Here is a 16,945-nt window from a genome sequence, read left to right as displayed (position 1 = left end):
GTCAGCATTTGAAATTGCAGCCAAACTTTAATCAGAGGCATTTAAGTAGGCTTTAAAGTGGAAGTTTTCATAATTATTCCATTTGCGATTGATAACAATCATGGAACAAAAACGTTTTATCCCCCCATATAAATTCACTGTAATGGGTTGGGGGGGGTGGCATTTTGGTAGGACTTGGAATGTGAGTGACCATACACGAAAAATATGCTGATTTATGGGGGGGGGGGAGCAGCAGTTCTGAGATTTTTTTCATTCACACAAGGGACCCACAACTTGAAAAAGGACACATTACTCATCCTCCATACTATACGTCTATAGAAAAGATGCTTTGTTTTGCTAAAAGTCACTTAGCAGGCACATTCCAAACCATTTGAGGAACAAAGATATTGCGCTGTAGCCTGGCACTAGACCCTTTTGGACATTAACGTTCTTTGCTCACATGTGGAAAAGAGAGCGGGAGCTTTGAGTCATGTATGCAAGGAACTGTGCTGCAACAGTAAGCGTGTGCGCGCACACACACACAGAGAGAGAGAGAGAGAGAGAGAGAGAGAGAGAGAGAGAGAGAGAAAGTGATTTTAATGCTAAGAGCACAAAGCGTTGGAAATTCCTGCTGGAACTAGCATAAGAATGCATATGTGCAATTCTGTTTCATTCCAATGAATGGACTTGAGCCCCTGCCCCAAGGGGGTAATGAATGCCCTCTGAATACCAGGAGGTGGGGGTCACAAATGGGGAGAGTTTTTGCTGCTCTCGGGTCCTGCTTGCAGGCTTCCCTGAGGAGGCACTTGTTGACCAAGCTGAGAACAGCATGCTGGACGATGGGCCTGATCCAAGATGGCTCTGCTCACGTTCTCAACCAAGGAAGCCTCCTGACACCAACAGTCCAGGAGAGATGACGTGTGACTCCCAGGCACTTCTGAATCAGGCTGCTCAGAGGCCTGTTCTTGCTGGCTGTAGGCCCCCTTTGCACACTTTAACTGTGCAGGAACCAGATCTGGCAGAGGCTGGTGCAAGAGAGGTTCCGAGCGAACTACCCACCAGAGATAACCAGCATCCTTGGACAGAGAGAGAACATCTGAAAGGAACTCTTCTTTCAACCCATCATTCAATTCTAGTTCTTGATGTGTAAGAAGCTTGCAGGGAGCATACCTTATGTAAACCCCCATCACCAAAGGCCAACAATTCCAAGACTGCCATACAGTGGAGTCGTAGGGAGGCCACCAGGACAGCTGCCTCAGGTGCAAAATCGTTAGGGGCACATAATTTCAATTATCGGTGCTGCCTCAGCACAGCTACTTGCTTCCATCACTGGGCTCAGTTGAAAACGGCTTCTCCTTGTGAACCAGGAAGCAACCTCTCCAGGCAACAGAGCAACTCTTATTTTATTTTCTCTGTGGCTGCCATCTCCCAGGTGACGCAGACATCCTTAGGCAGTTGAATGCGCATGCGTACTCCGTCCCGTTTCCCTCCCACCCCCTCCGTGTGGCCCCGGGCACTGGCAACCCAAGCTATGCCACTGCAGCCGTATGACTGCAGCCCATCTGCGCAGCAATAGCAGGCATTGCATACGTGGCAGGCGCATACCTAACATGGCCCACCACGTGTGTCACCACCCAAATGTCAACAAACCAAAATAGAAAGGGCTTGTATACTCCGCCCCACCCCGAAGCAAAGACAGTCAGCCTCGCAACGCACGCATATGCACCTCACTTTTTCCTCCGGTGCTTTTCTTCTGGAAAAAGGGAGGAACTCCCCACGTTCCTCCTCGAAAGCAGATGGGCCTTATTATCTGTGCCTATGAAAATCCTATTTACAATGTTGTGCATTTCACGCTGTGATATCATATCTGGAACCAGCCGCTCTCCCCATCTGCAAAGAACAACTGTTCTCACATGTGTGTCAGGGGCCGAGGCTCTGGCTGCAGAATCTCATGATGTCATCCTTAACCCGCATTACTTTGCAATCACTCACAAACAATAGCTGCTATATTTATCGGTGGAGATTTTTGCGTTTTCCTCCCCCAATTGTGCAGGAAGAGGCAGGCATTCAAGAGGGGGAAAATGCACTGAACTAATGTTCTTCTGACTCTTCAGAACAGGTTACCTCCACACCTGCCAGAGGGTGTCAGTACTCTCAAGACTGTAGGGCCTCAGTCACAATATCCTGACTTTCTCCTTCAAAAACCATGACCATGACCACAGAGCTGGACAGGATCCACTAGGTCATTTAAGCCAACCCCCTGAGAGTGGATAATCTATGCCTCAAACATCCTCTGACAGATGCCTCTTTGGGAAAATCTCAGAGGAAGGAGATCCCAAGCCTCCTCAATAGCTCTGTATTCTGCTGCTGATCTGCTCTTACTAGCTAGACCAGGAACGGTGAACTTAGAGGAGCTGGACGGCTAATTTATTCCACCAGCAATAATAATAATAATAATTTATTATTTGTACCCCGCGCATCTGGTTGGGTTTCCCCAGCCACTCTGGGCGGCTTCCAACAAAGATGAAAGATACACTAAAATATCACATATTAAAAACTTCCCTGAACAGGGCTGCCTTCAGATGTCTTCTGAATGTCAGGTAGATGTTTATGTGCACATGCAACTAAATGTTAAGTATTTCTAACTTATTCATGGTTTTTAAAGGTATTCATGAGTAAACATGGACAATAAACATCATGAGTGAATTAGTTTTCCCATTAAATTATGTACCCACCAGATTATGGTAAGAGATCGATATTTGTTTTGTTTTCTTGGCAATATCAACCCTGCATGAATTCACCACCACTTCTGCTCTGATTAACCCCATCTCAGCCTCTCATCTTTCATACCGGCTTCCTGTTTAGACAGAAGAAAGGGGAGCAGACAGCACTTGTTCCTAGCCTTCAAAATGGCTTAAGAAGTTATGTGGAGTCTGGGAAAGGGGTGACGCAGTAGGGACTCAAGGAGGGCCTAACGTTTGAAGCCCACTAACTTGGGAGATTTATGTTCAAGGTTAGGCAAGAGCATCGCACCTTCCTGCACTATAAAACCATTTGTTCCCTGTCCTCAGTGAAGAGGCAGAGAGGAAGAGAAGGAAAAGGTTTCCCCTCTTCTGCCTGAAATAGTTTTAAATACCGAAAAGCTACTCTCCAATCTGTTCCGTTGATTAACATGCCCATCTACCAATTCAGCCCATTGATGCCTGCAGTCCTACCTGAGAGCTACACAGGTAAACAAGCACTGGGGAGGAGGGGGAATACAGAAGGACTGCCTCCATCATAGCATCCCCAAATGCAAATCCACAGCAACAACAGCTTGCTGCTTTTGCAGTCGTTCCAAGTTCCAAGTACCTGGATAAGTGTTTTCCTTTTCAGTCCTGCTGAGACATCCTCCCTTGACATGTAGGCTTCAAATACTTTCTTCCTCCCCCGAGTTGGCTTGCTCCGATTCTTTCTGTCGCCAGGGGCCAAGCAGGTGGTGTAGGGACCGCCTGGAAGAAAAAAAAGGCAGAATCACTGCCTCGCCATATATAACAAAGCTGTTTGTTTTTACAGAGACCAATGGCTCAGTTCAGACATGCAAAAACCATGGTTAAGGAAGCTTAATTTTCCAGCAACCCAGAATGATCATTTAAGAGAGCCCTTTCTTCACACTTGTTTGCACCAGCCACCAAACAAACCGGGAAGCCTTCAATTAACAGTTTACCTGTTCAAAGAAAACAGGAAATGGTTGTCAACAGAAGATATCCTGGCTAGTTCCCTAGTTCACCCAAAGGGCGGATCTCAGAGTTGTCATGGATAGCTCAGAGAGGATGCTGGCCTGGTGCACAACTATTGTGAAGAAGCTAAATTCCATGCTCGAGATCATTAGGAAAGGGGTTGAAAATAAAATGGCCAGTATCATAAATGCTCTTTTAAGAACCTAGGGTGCTTCTGCACTGTGTCCAGTTTGGGTTGCCTTGACTCAAAAAGGACATTGAGGAAGGTTCAAAAAGGCCAACCAAAATGATCAAGTGGTTGGAGCATCTCCCTTATAAGGAAAGGTTGTGGTATTTGGCGGGAGGGTAATGAGTAAGCGGGGGCATGACAGAAAGGTCTTGATGCTGCGGAGAAACTGACCAGAAAAAAGTTATTCTTCCTCTTTTGTGATATCAGAATCCTGGGTCATACAATAAAACATCCAGCAGAAGGTCAGGGACAGACAAATGGGAGAACTTCTCCACATTTAAGGCATAGTTAAAACCAGTGCTTTTTTTCGGGGGGGGATGCAGGGGGACACATACCCCTAAACATTTTGTGAATCTAATGGGAGAAGAAACAAAAAAAAATTAAAAATTTTAGTTTCTTCTCTAGCACGGTGAACCGTCAGTTCCGTTGCTACCCCCGATGGCGGCCCCATTTCCTGTCACAGTGTTTCCTGAGTCTCAGATGGAAGCGAGCGTTTAATGTGTGAAGTAAGAGCTGAATGTAGGAGGGAGGATGTTAGTGCATACAACCTCATGCCAATGCGGAAGTTACTGTCAGCTGTGTAATATGAGGTAATGTAAGTTCTTTGCACTTTTGTCCATTTACTATATTTATTTTTCCCAATCTGAACTATAAAATGGTGGTTTTCTTGAGTCAAAATGAGAGTACCCCTAAACATTTTTTTTAGGGGGGAAAAGCACTGGTTAAAACTATGGTATTCTTTACCACAAGTTGGGACAACAACCACCTCCTTAGGTGGTTTTGAGCTCAAACAACTTCATGGAGGATCAAGGTTATCAATGGCTGCTGGTCATGACATCAATATGTTTACTCCAAAATCAAAGGCAGCATGCTCTGAGGGCAGAACCTCCAAAGCCACTCTAGGAAAGAGGATGCTGGACTTGATGGGCCTTTGAGCAGCAGGGCTGAGTGCACAGAAATGAGTTTGTTCATATCAGGGCTGATTAAGCTGAGATATAATGACCGTGTGTGATCAAACGTGGTAACTCCTTGATATTTACTCCTTGCTGTTTGTCGCTGTGATGGGATAATGAGCTGCTTGTGCGTAAAAGCTTGATCCCTCTGGTGTTTGGCAGTTCAGCCAAACCGAGGCACTAACGGAGCCTCCCAAGGCATGACTCCGTTAGTCGCTGGTAGAATCTGACAGTGGGCGTCTACGAAATTTACGCCAACATAAAAGTTGTTTCACGGACATGCGCCTTCGTGACTCTCTACGTGACAGCTTCCGGCGAAGGGTGGGAGTTGCCAACGGGGGTCTTGTTACCTCTGCACTATTCTCACTAGAAGTATCCCAGAGCCCTCCCTCCTCCGACTCCCCTTTTGCCGGAGCTTCTGCTCTCCCCCTGCTGGTTCCCTCCTCCGCTGCAGAATCTCTCCTAGTCTGCTGGAGCCTCTGCACCAACTCTCTTTCCGATGGCAGTTCCCTGACATCCACCTCCCCCTCAGGGCCCCCTTCACCCCCCGCGTCCTCTCCCACTGGCGGTGAGGGCGGAAAGCCCCTAAAGGAACTCTCCTCGTCGTCCGAGGATTCAAACACTTCTAACCATGGCGTACCGTCTCTCTCCCCGTCTTCCTCTTCTTCGTCGGAGTCGGCTTCCTCACCCACCCCTGACTCTGGGAACCCTCCAAACTCTCCTTCCTCATCAGTGGTCCCAAAGTGTTCCCTTCTAAATCGTGCCACGGGTTGCGGTTTTTTTGGGAAACGCCGATGAAATGTTTCTATTAGAACCTCGTCATTGACTACCTCAGCGGGTACCCAAGTGTTTTCCGACTCTACTTCCCCCTCCCATTCTACCAGATATTCCACCTGATCCCCCTTCCACCTGGAATCAATGATTCCTGCCACGTTCATGTCGCGTTCTCTCTCTTCTATCACGGGCGTTCGGGAGACCTCTCTCTCACGCTCCCCCCCCCATTCACGTCCCTCTCGGTACGGCGACAGTAATGACCTGTGAAATACTGGGTGCAATTTCATGTGACTGGGCAGTCTGAGTTTGAATGCTACTGGGTTCACCTGCTGTATGACCTCAAAGGGTCCCAATCTTTTGGGTTTCAGTTTCTTACAACCCCCCTTGAAAGGTAGTCCCTGGGTGGATAGCCACACCCGGTCTCCCACCCTTATAGTTTCACCTTCCCTCCTATTTTTGTCTGCTTGCTTTTTATATTCTTCCTTGGCTCTCTCTAAGTTAAGTTGTAGCTGACGGTGGATGGCTTCCATCTCTTCAACAAAATGTTCCGCCGCCGGCACACTCCACCTCTCCCCTCCTTCCCCTGGAAATGCCCTGGGATGACACCCATAATTTGCCAGAAAGGGACTCAGCCCTGTGGACACGTTCTCAGCGTTGTTGTAGGCAAATTCTGCCAGAGGTAACTTATCTACCCAATCATTTTCTCGGTCCTTTACATAACACCTCAGGTATTGTTGTAAAATCCCGTTTGCCCTTTCCGCTTGCCCATTTGTTTCCGGGTGCCGGGCAGTGGAGAAATTGATTTCCACGTGCAGTAAGCTCATAAGTTTCCTCCAGAACCTGGAAGTAAACTGTTTCCCTCTGTCGCTGACCACCCTCAAGGGGGCGCCATGCAACCGGAAAATATGCTCTACGAACAACTTGGCGGTTTCCTCCGCTGTGACCGCATGAGAACAGGCTATAAAATGACACATCTTAGTTAATAGATCTACCACTACCATGACCGCCGTTTTGCCCTTGGATTTTGGCAGGTCCGTCATAAAATCTATGGAGACTGCCTCCCATGGCCTTTCTGGTGTGGGTAAGGGTTGTAAGAGCCCCGCTGGCGCCACCCTCTCCCCTTTCGCTCGCTGGCACCTGTCGCAACCCCTGACATATTCCCGTACATCCTCCCTCACCTTGGGCCACCAAAATTCCCTGGTAACCAACCACATGGTTTTGTGCTGTCCAAAATGCCCCGCTGTGGGGCTATCATGCAACTGCTTGAGTACTCTGCCCCTCAGTTCCCCATCGGGTATGTACAGTGCCCCTTTGTAATACAACGCCCCACTCTTTTCTTCAAACCCCCCTGTGTTCTCCGCTGTCCTCCTGAGTTCTCTGAGTTTCTCTTGGGCGTATTCGTCGTTCTCCGTACCCTCTAACAGTTCTTTCTGCCCCACCAAAGCCGCCCCACACACCCAGCAGTCTTCAGGGATTACGTGCCTTGCTTCCGGCGCCCCCTCCCCCTCTAAGTACTCAGGCTTTCTGGAAAGACCGTCCGCCCTTACGTTCTCGGACCCTGGCACGTAACGAATCTCAAAATTGAATTTGGAGAACTCCTGGGCCCATCTCACTTGTCTCTGGTTCAGAACTCGGGCTGTTCTCCAGTACTCCAGATTTTTGTGGTCAGTCCGGACTTGAACCTTGTGCTGCGCCCCAATCAGCAAGTGCCGCCATCTCCGGAATGCTTCATGAATGGCGAGCAGTTCTCGGTCGTATACTGTGTAGTTCCTCTCGGATTTGTTCAACTTCCGCGAGAAGAATGCACACGGTCTCCATTCAGACGCATCTTTCCCCGGCTGGAGAAGCACGGCCCCTACCGCTCGGTCTGACGCGTCCGTCTCCACTCGCATTGGTTGCCGTAGATCCACGTGCAAAAGTTGCTCCTCCGACGCAAACGCTGCCTTTAAGCGTTCGAATGCCCCTTGCGCTTCTTCCGTCCAAACAAATTTTTTCTTGCTGCTAAGACAATCCGTGATGGGCGCTGTTAAATGGGCAAAGTTATTGATGAACTTCCTATAGAAGTTTCCGAAGCCCAGGAACCTTTGCACGTCCTTCTTGGTCTTTGGTGTTTTCCATTCCAGTACCGCTTGAACCTTGCCGGGATCCATAGCCAACCCCTTGTCAGACAACCGGTACCCCAGGAATTCCACCTCCCTGCTATGAAACTGGCATTTCTCCAGTTTCACCCACAGCCGATTTTCTCGCAGTTTGCTCAGTACTTCTCTAACATCTCGCACATGCTGCTCCTCATTCTCTGAGTACACCAGGACGTCATCTAAGAACGCCACGCAGTTCTTGTAGAGCAATGGCCCCAGGACGTGATTCATAAATGATTGAAAGCAGGCGGAGCCCGCTTGTAATCCAAAAGGCATAACTAAGTACTCAAACGCCCCCAAGGGGGTGAACATAGTGGTTTTCCACTCATCCCCCTTCCTCACATGTATCAAGTTATATGCCCCCCTAAGGTCCAGCTTGGTAAAAATCTTCCCTTTTCTCACCCGTGTCAGAATGTCATCAATTCTGGGCATAGGGAAAGTCACTGGTTCTGACACAGCATTTAGGGCCCTGAAATCACACACAAGCCTGGGTTTGCCCGTGTTTTTTTTGTCCACAAAGAACACTGGGCTGCCCCCCACCGCTCGTGACTCTCTGATGAAACCTCGCTTGAGGTTCTTGTCAATGAACTCCCTTAACTCCTGCATCTCACGGTCTGACATGGCATACAGCTTGCCCACTGGCAATTGTGCTCCTGGGAGTAAGGTGATTTGACAGTCAAAGGGTCTGTGCGGGGGCAGTTTATCTGCTTCCTTTTCACTGAAGACGTCAACCAAATCAGCGTATTGTGGTGGCACCTTCCCCTTGTCAGTCACTTCCATCCCTGCTAGAGTGGCTCTGGCCCCTGCCTGACCCTCTCCCTCCTTGCAGTGTTCTAGGCAATGTGCTGAACCAAAGGAAACAACCCTCTGATGCCAGCCTACTAGCGGATCGTGTAGTGCCAGCCAGCTCATTCCCAGAATGATGGGAGCTCCTCCCAAGGTGGCTACATTAAACGCTATCAGTTCTGTGTGTCTTGCCACCCTCATAATCATTGGTACAGTCTGTTGGCTCACTTCTCCCCCCAACAGTTCCCTCCCATCAATCGTGGTTACTTGCAAAGGCTTACTTAATGGGAGAGTTTGTATCTGGTGTTCAGCAGCAAACTCCTTACTCATGAAATTACAGGAGCTGCCTGAATCCAATAGCGCTTTTATCTTTAGTGGGTGTCCGTTTGGCAGTTCCAGCAACACCTCTATCACAAGCGCTGGTCTTGGAGGTTCCGGCGTGGGCACATTCACTACTCCCTGGCCTGGCTGCTGTGCCCTGATGTTGGCAACCAGGCGTTGGCTTTTACTTGCTCCTCTATTTCTCCTTCCTCCTTTCCCCCAACAGTTCCCGCCATGCCCTGCCATTCCTTCCTTTGCGGACAAACTCTGGCAAAGTGCCCTGGCTGTTGGCAGAGATAACATCTCTTGGCACTCTTTCCCTCCTTCTTCCGCCCTTCACTGGTGTTTGAAACTGCGCGCGCGCGCGCTGTTCCCAGTTCCATCGGCTCTGCGGGCGGGAAAGACTGCTCCGGAATCTCTGGAATGCGGAAGTCCTTCCAACGTTCCCCCTTTCCTTCCCGCTTTTCCAAAGCTCTTGCTTCTAGGCGCGCTCCTATGGACAGTGCAGATTTAGTCAGCTGGTCCATAGACTCCGCCCTGGGCGCCCGGGAAAGTTCATCTTTCACGGTCGGAGAGAGCCCTTCTTCAAATAACATTTGAATAGGTTCACTTGCTAGATCCCACCCCAGTCTATGAATAAGCATAGTGAACTCAGTCCAGTACTCACGTACAGATCGGCTCCCCTGTTTGCACCCCATCAACTGCCTCCGCACCACCCCCTGCTCAATCTCGCTGGAAAACATCAAGTCCATGGCGCGAAAAAACTTCCTCGTGTCCTTTAAGATATCATTATTGGCTGCCATCAGGGGTCGAACCCAGTCCCTCGCCCCTCCCTCTAGATGGCTAATTACGTACGCCACTCTAGAGTTCTCATCGGTGAAGTCATCAAACAGTAGATTGAGAGCATATTGCATCTCCGTTCTAAAGGCTTGATAGTTCCTGGGATCCCCCCCAAATCTCTGCACCAATCCAGGCACCTTTCTGGCAAGTGGGGCGGTTTTCCCCTTATCCGCATCTTGAGCCCTCCTCTCCTCAAGCCTCGCCGTTTGCAGCGCGAGCTGGACCTCCATCGCTCTGTACCTTTCCTCCAGGCTTGGACCTGCGCCCGCTCCAGCTCCTGCGGTTCCGGCTGGTTCGCTCATGATGCCCTCTGCTTGCACAAGCAGCTTACAAAGACTGTCAGATTGCTGTGATGGGATAATGAGCTGCTTGTGCGTAAAAGCTTGATCCCTCTGGTGTTTGGCAGTTCAGCCAAACCGAGGCACTAATGGAGCCTCCCAAGGCATGACTCCGTTAGTCGCTGGTAGAATCTGACAGTGGGCGTCTACGAAATTTACGCCAACATAAAAGTTGTTTCACGGACATGCGCCTTCGTGACTCTCTACGTGACAGCTTCCGGCGAAGGGTGGGAGTTGCCAACGGGGGTCTTGTTACCTCTGCACTATTCTCACTAGAAGTATCCCAGAGCCCTCCCTCCTCCGACTCCCCTTTTGCCGGAGCTTCTGCTCTCCCCCTGCTGGTTCCCTCCTCCGCTGCAGAATCTCTCCGAGTCTGCTGGAGCCTCTGCACCAACTCTCTTTCCGATGACAGTTCCCTGACAGTCTCTATTCCATAATTGCGCCAAATGATTAAAAAAACAACAACCACAGGTTTACCGTACTTTGCAACAGTCGGTAACCTGGACATTTTAGCAAGAGGGAAAGGAAGTATGGGGAGACATGGAAATCAAAAGGGAAGAGGAGAAGAGAAGGGGCTCTGCAGGACAGGTGTTCTGCTTCCTCTACAACCTTGAGCACCAAAAATTTGTTGGCTGCCTGAAGAGAATAAAGGACCCGAGATTTTCATGAGTTCTGGTTCTGGATTCCTACAGATGCACAGGGACTTGTAAAGCTGATCTGAGACACCTGAATTAGAATTCAGAATCACAACATCAGGGTTTGAAAGAGCACACAGCTGATCATCCAAGGCGATTCCCATTTCTGAGCAGACTTCCATGCAGCTCATCTTTTATGGGCATTGAGAGCATGCACGAAGAAAGAAAGCTTCACTTTTCAACTGCGGAACCTCCCCATTCATACCTCTGGGGGTCCCCAGCTGCCGCTGGCCCATTCGGCAGTCATTGTTGCTCATGGTGTCTGTATGTGATTCAGAGAGCTGCCGCCTCCTCTCCACATTTGGGGGGGCTCTGGCCGATTCAGAGTGGTTTCTGGTCCTCGCCAAGCCTTGCTTGTGTGCACCTAGAAAAATCAAAGCACACGGGTGGTATATAGGCAAAAGAGTCTCAGAGCAAGGCCTCTTGCTGGCTATAATCCTGCCCCTCCTCATTAGAGCCTCTCACTGTATCAATCAATCAATCAATCAGTTTATTACAGTCATAGACCATCAGTCAGAGAATAGAATATTAAGTGGATAAAAAAACCTGATAATTAAAACAGATAACTGTATTGGTTTTACAATGCTCCCAAGAAAACTAACGATGGCCACCAACTTGAAATGGCTTTGGAAAAGGATGAGACAATTTTATGGAGGATAAGGCTATCAATGGCGACTAACCACAATGGTCGTGTTGTCCCTGCCCTTTGGGAAGCAATATGACCCCAAATAGTAGTTCCTGGGAATTGCCGGTGGGAAAGGGCACTTGTGCTCGGATCCTGCTTGTGGGCTTTCCCTTGAGGCCTCTGTTTGGCCACTGCGAGAACAGGATGCTGGGCTAAATGGATCTTTGGCCTGATTATCCAAGCGGACTGCTCAGTCAGTTAGAGTGTGGTGCTGATAACGCCAAGGTTGCAGGTTCGGTCCCCGTGTGGGACAGCTGCACATTCCTGCACTGCAGGGGGTTGGACTGGAAGACCCTCAGGGTTCCTTCCAACTCTACAGTCTATGAACTTAAGCTGAGCTTTGCACCTTTAATAATAATAATAATAATAATAATAATAATAATAATAATTTTTATTTTTTTTTATACCCCTCCCTTCCCAGTTCAAAAACCGGGCTCAGGGTGGCTAACAACAAATTTAAAACACTTTAAACCACTTAATTATAAAAGCAGCATAAAATACGGTATAAAAACATGAATAACAATAAAAATCAAAAATCAATTAGATAATCTCCAGGGCTAGCTGGCTGAATTGGTCCTACTTGGGCCAGCGAGGAGGCCAGGGGAGAATTAGCTGTGGGGTCTCAGAGTGGGTGATCTTCATAAAAGGGGAGAGGGAGGGAAGAGAAGGGAAGGGAAGGGAAGGGAAATAAAAGATCAGGCTGAATTCAAATTAAATGCCAGGTGGAATAGCTCTGTCTTACAGGCCCGACGGAAGGAGGTTAAATCCTGAAGGGCCCTAGTCTCATGGGACAGAGCATTCCTTTACACTTGCGGGGGGTGGGGTGGGCAATCATCAAATTTCACAGCAAAACCTGGCTCCTTTACTATTCATCTATTTTGCACAGATGTCACACACCAACCACCACCACCAGAGTCAGCACTTTAACACATTGCTGTACTATTGAGACGTCGATTCCTGTCTTCATACATTCCCCACCACCAGTGCCGCCTGAAGCAGATAAAACTTCTACCTGCAGCATGGCAGTGCCAACCCACCCACTCACCCACTTCCATGTGTGTCAAAAATGATGGGGGGAAATCTCTCTTGCAAAGGAGGAAAGGAGCACACATGTGGAATCTGTGTGCCTGTGGGCGTTGACAGGAGGGGTGGCTGAACCTCTTTGCCCTGGTCCTGCTGTGCCAGTCCTGTTTAGCAGGGATGCCACGGGTTCAGCCTGGGGTGTTTGGCATGCAAGGCACACGCTCTGCGCCAGAGCGACAGCTCCTCTATTGCACTGCACCTTGAGAAAGGAAGGCAACCCAAAGGACAGAAGGCCAGTCTCGGGTTCCTAGAAAACCTTTCACCCGGCACACAGCTTCAGTCGTGAGAGACAGCAAGCCAACTGAAGTCAGAGAAAAGAGAGGAGGAGAGAGAGAGAGGTTCTCTGCCCATATACAATCTTGCAACTCAAGCGCTGGGCGTTTTCGCCTGCCGATGAACTCTCAGCTTTGTTTACATTGCAGTTATTTATGTCTTTAACCCAGATCTCCCAGGGCGAGAGGAACCAGGCGAGGGCATCGTTAAAGGCTTGTACAGTTCCCAGGTGACTCCCTACCAAGCAGAGCAATGGATTCCGACCGGCAGCTCACAGCACTAAATTGTTCCTTTTGATTTTTAGACACAATTTGGCGTAGAAGTGTTTGAAATGGGGGGCGGGGGGAGAGAATGGACAAAGTCTCCCATTGTTCGGTAACTTTCCCCACTAAAACGCTTCCATCTGCAACCTTCCAAGGCTAGTCCATGACTAGGTGTCAGGCCCTTTCAGTTTCTTCCACTTGCCTTCAAGTAGCGTCTCATTGTTCTCAGTGTTAGATCATAATCTAATTATAAGCAAAGTGAGCCTAGTATATGCACACACACACACACACAGAGAGAGAGAGAGAGAGAGAGAGAGAGAGAGAGAGAGAGAGAGAGAGAGGATTTTTATATGTTTTTTTAAAAAAAGAAAAACTTCCACATTTGCTAACAGCAACATGGGAGGAAACAGGAGCAAAGCCAAAGGACTGATAAAACAAATTAGAAGAATTTGCTTTCAGGTAACAAGATGGATTCAACACATCGTTCCCTAGATAGGAAGGCTCCTGCACTGTTTCCAAGTATGTCCTGCAGATATGAGGAGTTCAAAGGAGCCTAGCAAATCCCTTTGGCTTTAACTCACAGCTGTCCAATAATATGCAGGAATTGGGGAGGGGGGTCCCCTGGTTTTTGCAACAAAGGGGTAGGATGAGGAGTTTCAAGCCCTCCCATGGCTCCCTAAGAGCCTTGCCCTGAGGCCCAGAAGTGAATGGCAGCCCTCAAACGCAGCCCACCTGACCCTGCCAAGCCCCGCCCTCTCACAAGGCCACACCCTTCACAAGTGCGCTCTTGAACCATGATGCGTGCTGGGATGAGGGAGGAAGGGGTGAGGGTCCGTGGACTGTGAGAGCATAGAGACCACTGGCTTTTGGGTGGCTGGGGTTCACCCTAGCACACATAAAGGCAAGAGTCGCACCTGTTGCTTCTCCCACTTTCCTCCCCCCCACCCCTGACCCCTTGGAAGTCTGCCCCACAGCGAAGGTGCTGCACCCTTCTGTTGCAGTAACCATGCCACAGCCAAATCCCTTGTCCTGGCTTACTTCTGCCGTCAATACAACATGACTCTTAACCTTACCGTGTGGAAATTTACTTATTTCAGCTTAAATAGAAATCTGCCACTCGGCCAGCAAGGCTCACAGAGCAGCATACATGAAACAGATAAACAAAGCCGTAAACACAAGGAAATGCCTCCAATGAAAAAAGCAGCACTTATATAGCCAAGATCGCTAAATGGATTTATAAACCCAGCATTAGAAGGCCTGGGCCAATAAACTATTCAACTGGTGCTGAACATAAAAACAGAGACGGAACCAGGAGAGCGTCTCAGGGAAGGAGGCTCCATAAATGGGGTGCTACAACTGTAAAGGCCCTGTGGCCAGTCTCCATGGGCCTTACTGTAGCTGGTGGAGGAATAGAGATACAGGACCGGAGGTTTGTGGTTTAAAAACTGGGCAAATCCATATGCATGAAGTTTAGGTCTTTAGGTGCCATGGTCCTAAGCCATTTAGAGCTTTATAAATTTCAGAGTCCAGAAATATTGACTTGGTTACTAGCCAGACATAATTTGTGGCTGCCACAAGTCGTCTGCACATGCCAGGGAACTGTAGGGTGGGGGGGGGGCTTGCCTTCACATCACGATGAACGTGGGAGGTGGCAAAAGCAGAGCAAGAATCTGTCTGCGGCAAAGCCCAGAGCAACACGTGAAACCCATCCTCCCTTTTGCAGAGCTGGGGTTGGAGAAGGGGCTTCCCATACTGTGCTGAACACAAGCTAGCACCAGACAATTGGGGCAGGGAACAGATTTGTGAAGATTTGCTTGAAGATACTGGAAGGAAAAATCCCCATGTAATGTAGGGGGGCGGGATAATAAACTACCCAAAAAGAGAGATGCCACAAGGATGCAAACAGGGCATGGGCAATGCAACATGTAGGCTGGTCCTCAGTTCTTAGGGCAATTCCTGGGTGAGAATTCACTACACTTCAAGAACGCCTTTGTCACGGCCACCCAGGACGGGTCCCAGCTCACAAGAGACCTCACTCCGTTGCAGTTTATTTACAGGAAAAGTTTATTGAAGATTTCTGCTTCTCGTACAGTTCAGCATCGTGGCCGTACGTCTGTCACGTTAGACCGCTGAAGTCCCCTCTGACTCCTCCCCTCTTCCACACCAACTTAATAGCCTGGCTCTAGACCACCTCTTCCTCTCCTTTCTTTTCCGCAGGGTCTTCCTGCCCCCCTGGGTTCCCTCTCTCCGTGACTCGCCTGAGGCTGAATCCTCTGCCGCCTCTTCCCCCCTCCTTCTGGCTTTAGGGCCGGGCTCCTCCCCTGAGCTCTCTCCACTTCCGCGCGCCTCTACGTTTGAACTTGGCGCGCGTACGTTGCTGCTGACCTTTCTTTCGACCGCTACACCACCCCTTGTTCTGCTCTCCACCCTTTCCGGCTGAACACCTTGCTCCAACCCCCTTTCTCTGTTCTCTCCTAATCCTGCTCCCTCCGAGAGGCTGACGACTCCACCCCCTTTACTCCGTTCCGGCTGAGACGCCTCTTGCTGCGTCTGTCTTCCACTGGGCTCCTCTCCGCTTCTCCCTTCTCCTCCCTTTTGCTTGATTAAGGTAACCCCCTTTTGAGAATCCTCTGACTCGCTGCTCAGACTCGTGGATTCCCTCAGAATTCCGTCATCTTCTTCCTCATCCTTCTGCCCCTCCTCCCACTCGCTCTCCGTCTCCTCTGTCATCTCCTCCTCTCTCCCAGAAACCCTGACATCCATCCCCCCCTCGAAGCCCCCCCTTCCCCCCTCCCGCTCGCCGGGTGCAGGTTGAGGAAAACGTGGTTCTTCCGGGGTCGGTTCAGGATACAAGTTGTCCACTTCAACGTTCTCCTCTGTCATCTCCGTATATGTGTGTTCGAACTCGGGTTCCCCACCCACAGACCTCACAGTCTCTTCCTCCATCACTGCTTCTCCTGGCGCTGCCTGCCAAGGACCTACCATCCATCTCTGACTCCATGCCTCCCTTGGCTGATCCACCCACCAACAAGGGCCTGTCTCCTCCCCCCCCAGTCTCGGATCCCTGGTCGGGCTTGTTTCGGGCGTATGGCCCTCGGGTGAGGAGAAACCCTCGAACGTGCTGTCTGACAAAGTGGGCGTGAAAAGCCAATCATCAAAATACTCCTCGGGCATGGGCTTGTGCGGAAAAAGTGCATGGAACTCCTCCTTCAACAGGGGTTCGTCCAACGCGTAACCCGGCACCCAGCTATTGGCAGAGGCCGGAGTGCCTTCCCTGGCTAGAAAATATTCAACTCCCTCCTCCCCCCATCTCGAGTCCAGTATCTCTGTGACCTCGTTAAGAGGTTCTGGTCTTGGCGATTCCCCCCCCCTCAGGCGCCCTCCTACGTGGCTCTGGGAGTGCTCCTGACTCTTGAAACCTGTGTGGGGTTTTGTAGGGAGTGAGCACCGACCTATGAAAGACCGGGTGCACCCTGGAACCCTCCGGAAGGGCTAGACGAAAAGCCACCGGATTGATCTTAGCCTCAACTTGATATGGCCCTAGCTGCCTGTGTCCTAACTTCTTCTTGGCCAATGACCTGGCCGGCATCGCGTGGGCTGCTAACCACACCCAGTCCCCAATCTGGATGTCCTCTCCCGCCCTCCTGTGCTTATCGGCCTGCACCTTATACGCCTGTTTTGCCAGCTCCAAATGTCTCCGCAGCTCCTCGTGCACCTCTTGCAACTCCGCTGCAAACTGGTCGGCATCTTGAGGCCCCCCCCCTCCTGGTGCCGCAAATCTCGGGAAGGTTCTGGGATGACGGCCATTGTTCGCGAAGAAAGGCGTCACCCCGGTGGATGCGTGTTTCGTGTTGTTGTAGGCGAATTCA

At 49.9% G+C, this 16,945-nt stretch overlaps 1 protein-coding gene across 5 annotated transcripts in view; it reads right to left on the bottom strand.

The window, feature by feature from the left end:
• Positions 1–16,945, bottom strand: part of DIS3L2 (DIS3 like 3'-5' exoribonuclease 2) — a 211,185-nt gene that overhangs the window by 171,168 nt on the left and 23,072 nt on the right. For all 5 annotated transcript variants that reach the window (XM_081910808.1, XM_081910811.1, XM_081910809.1 and 2 more), the window contains 2 exons: positions 10,978–11,136; positions 3,331–3,470 (listed from right to left, as the gene is read on the bottom strand). In XM_081910808.1, the coding sequence (XP_081766934.1) occupies positions 3,331–3,470; positions 10,978–11,136 (299 nt within the window). The remainder of the gene's footprint in view (positions 1–3,330; positions 3,471–10,977; positions 11,137–16,945) is intronic.

The sequence above is a fragment of the Podarcis melisellensis genome, assembly GCF_964234715.1.
Source record: "Podarcis melisellensis genome assembly, chromosome: 5".
NCBI classification, from domain to species: domain Eukaryota; kingdom Metazoa; phylum Chordata; class Lepidosauria; order Squamata; family Lacertidae; genus Podarcis; species Podarcis melisellensis.
This window is presented reverse-complemented; position numbering and strand designations above follow the sequence as displayed.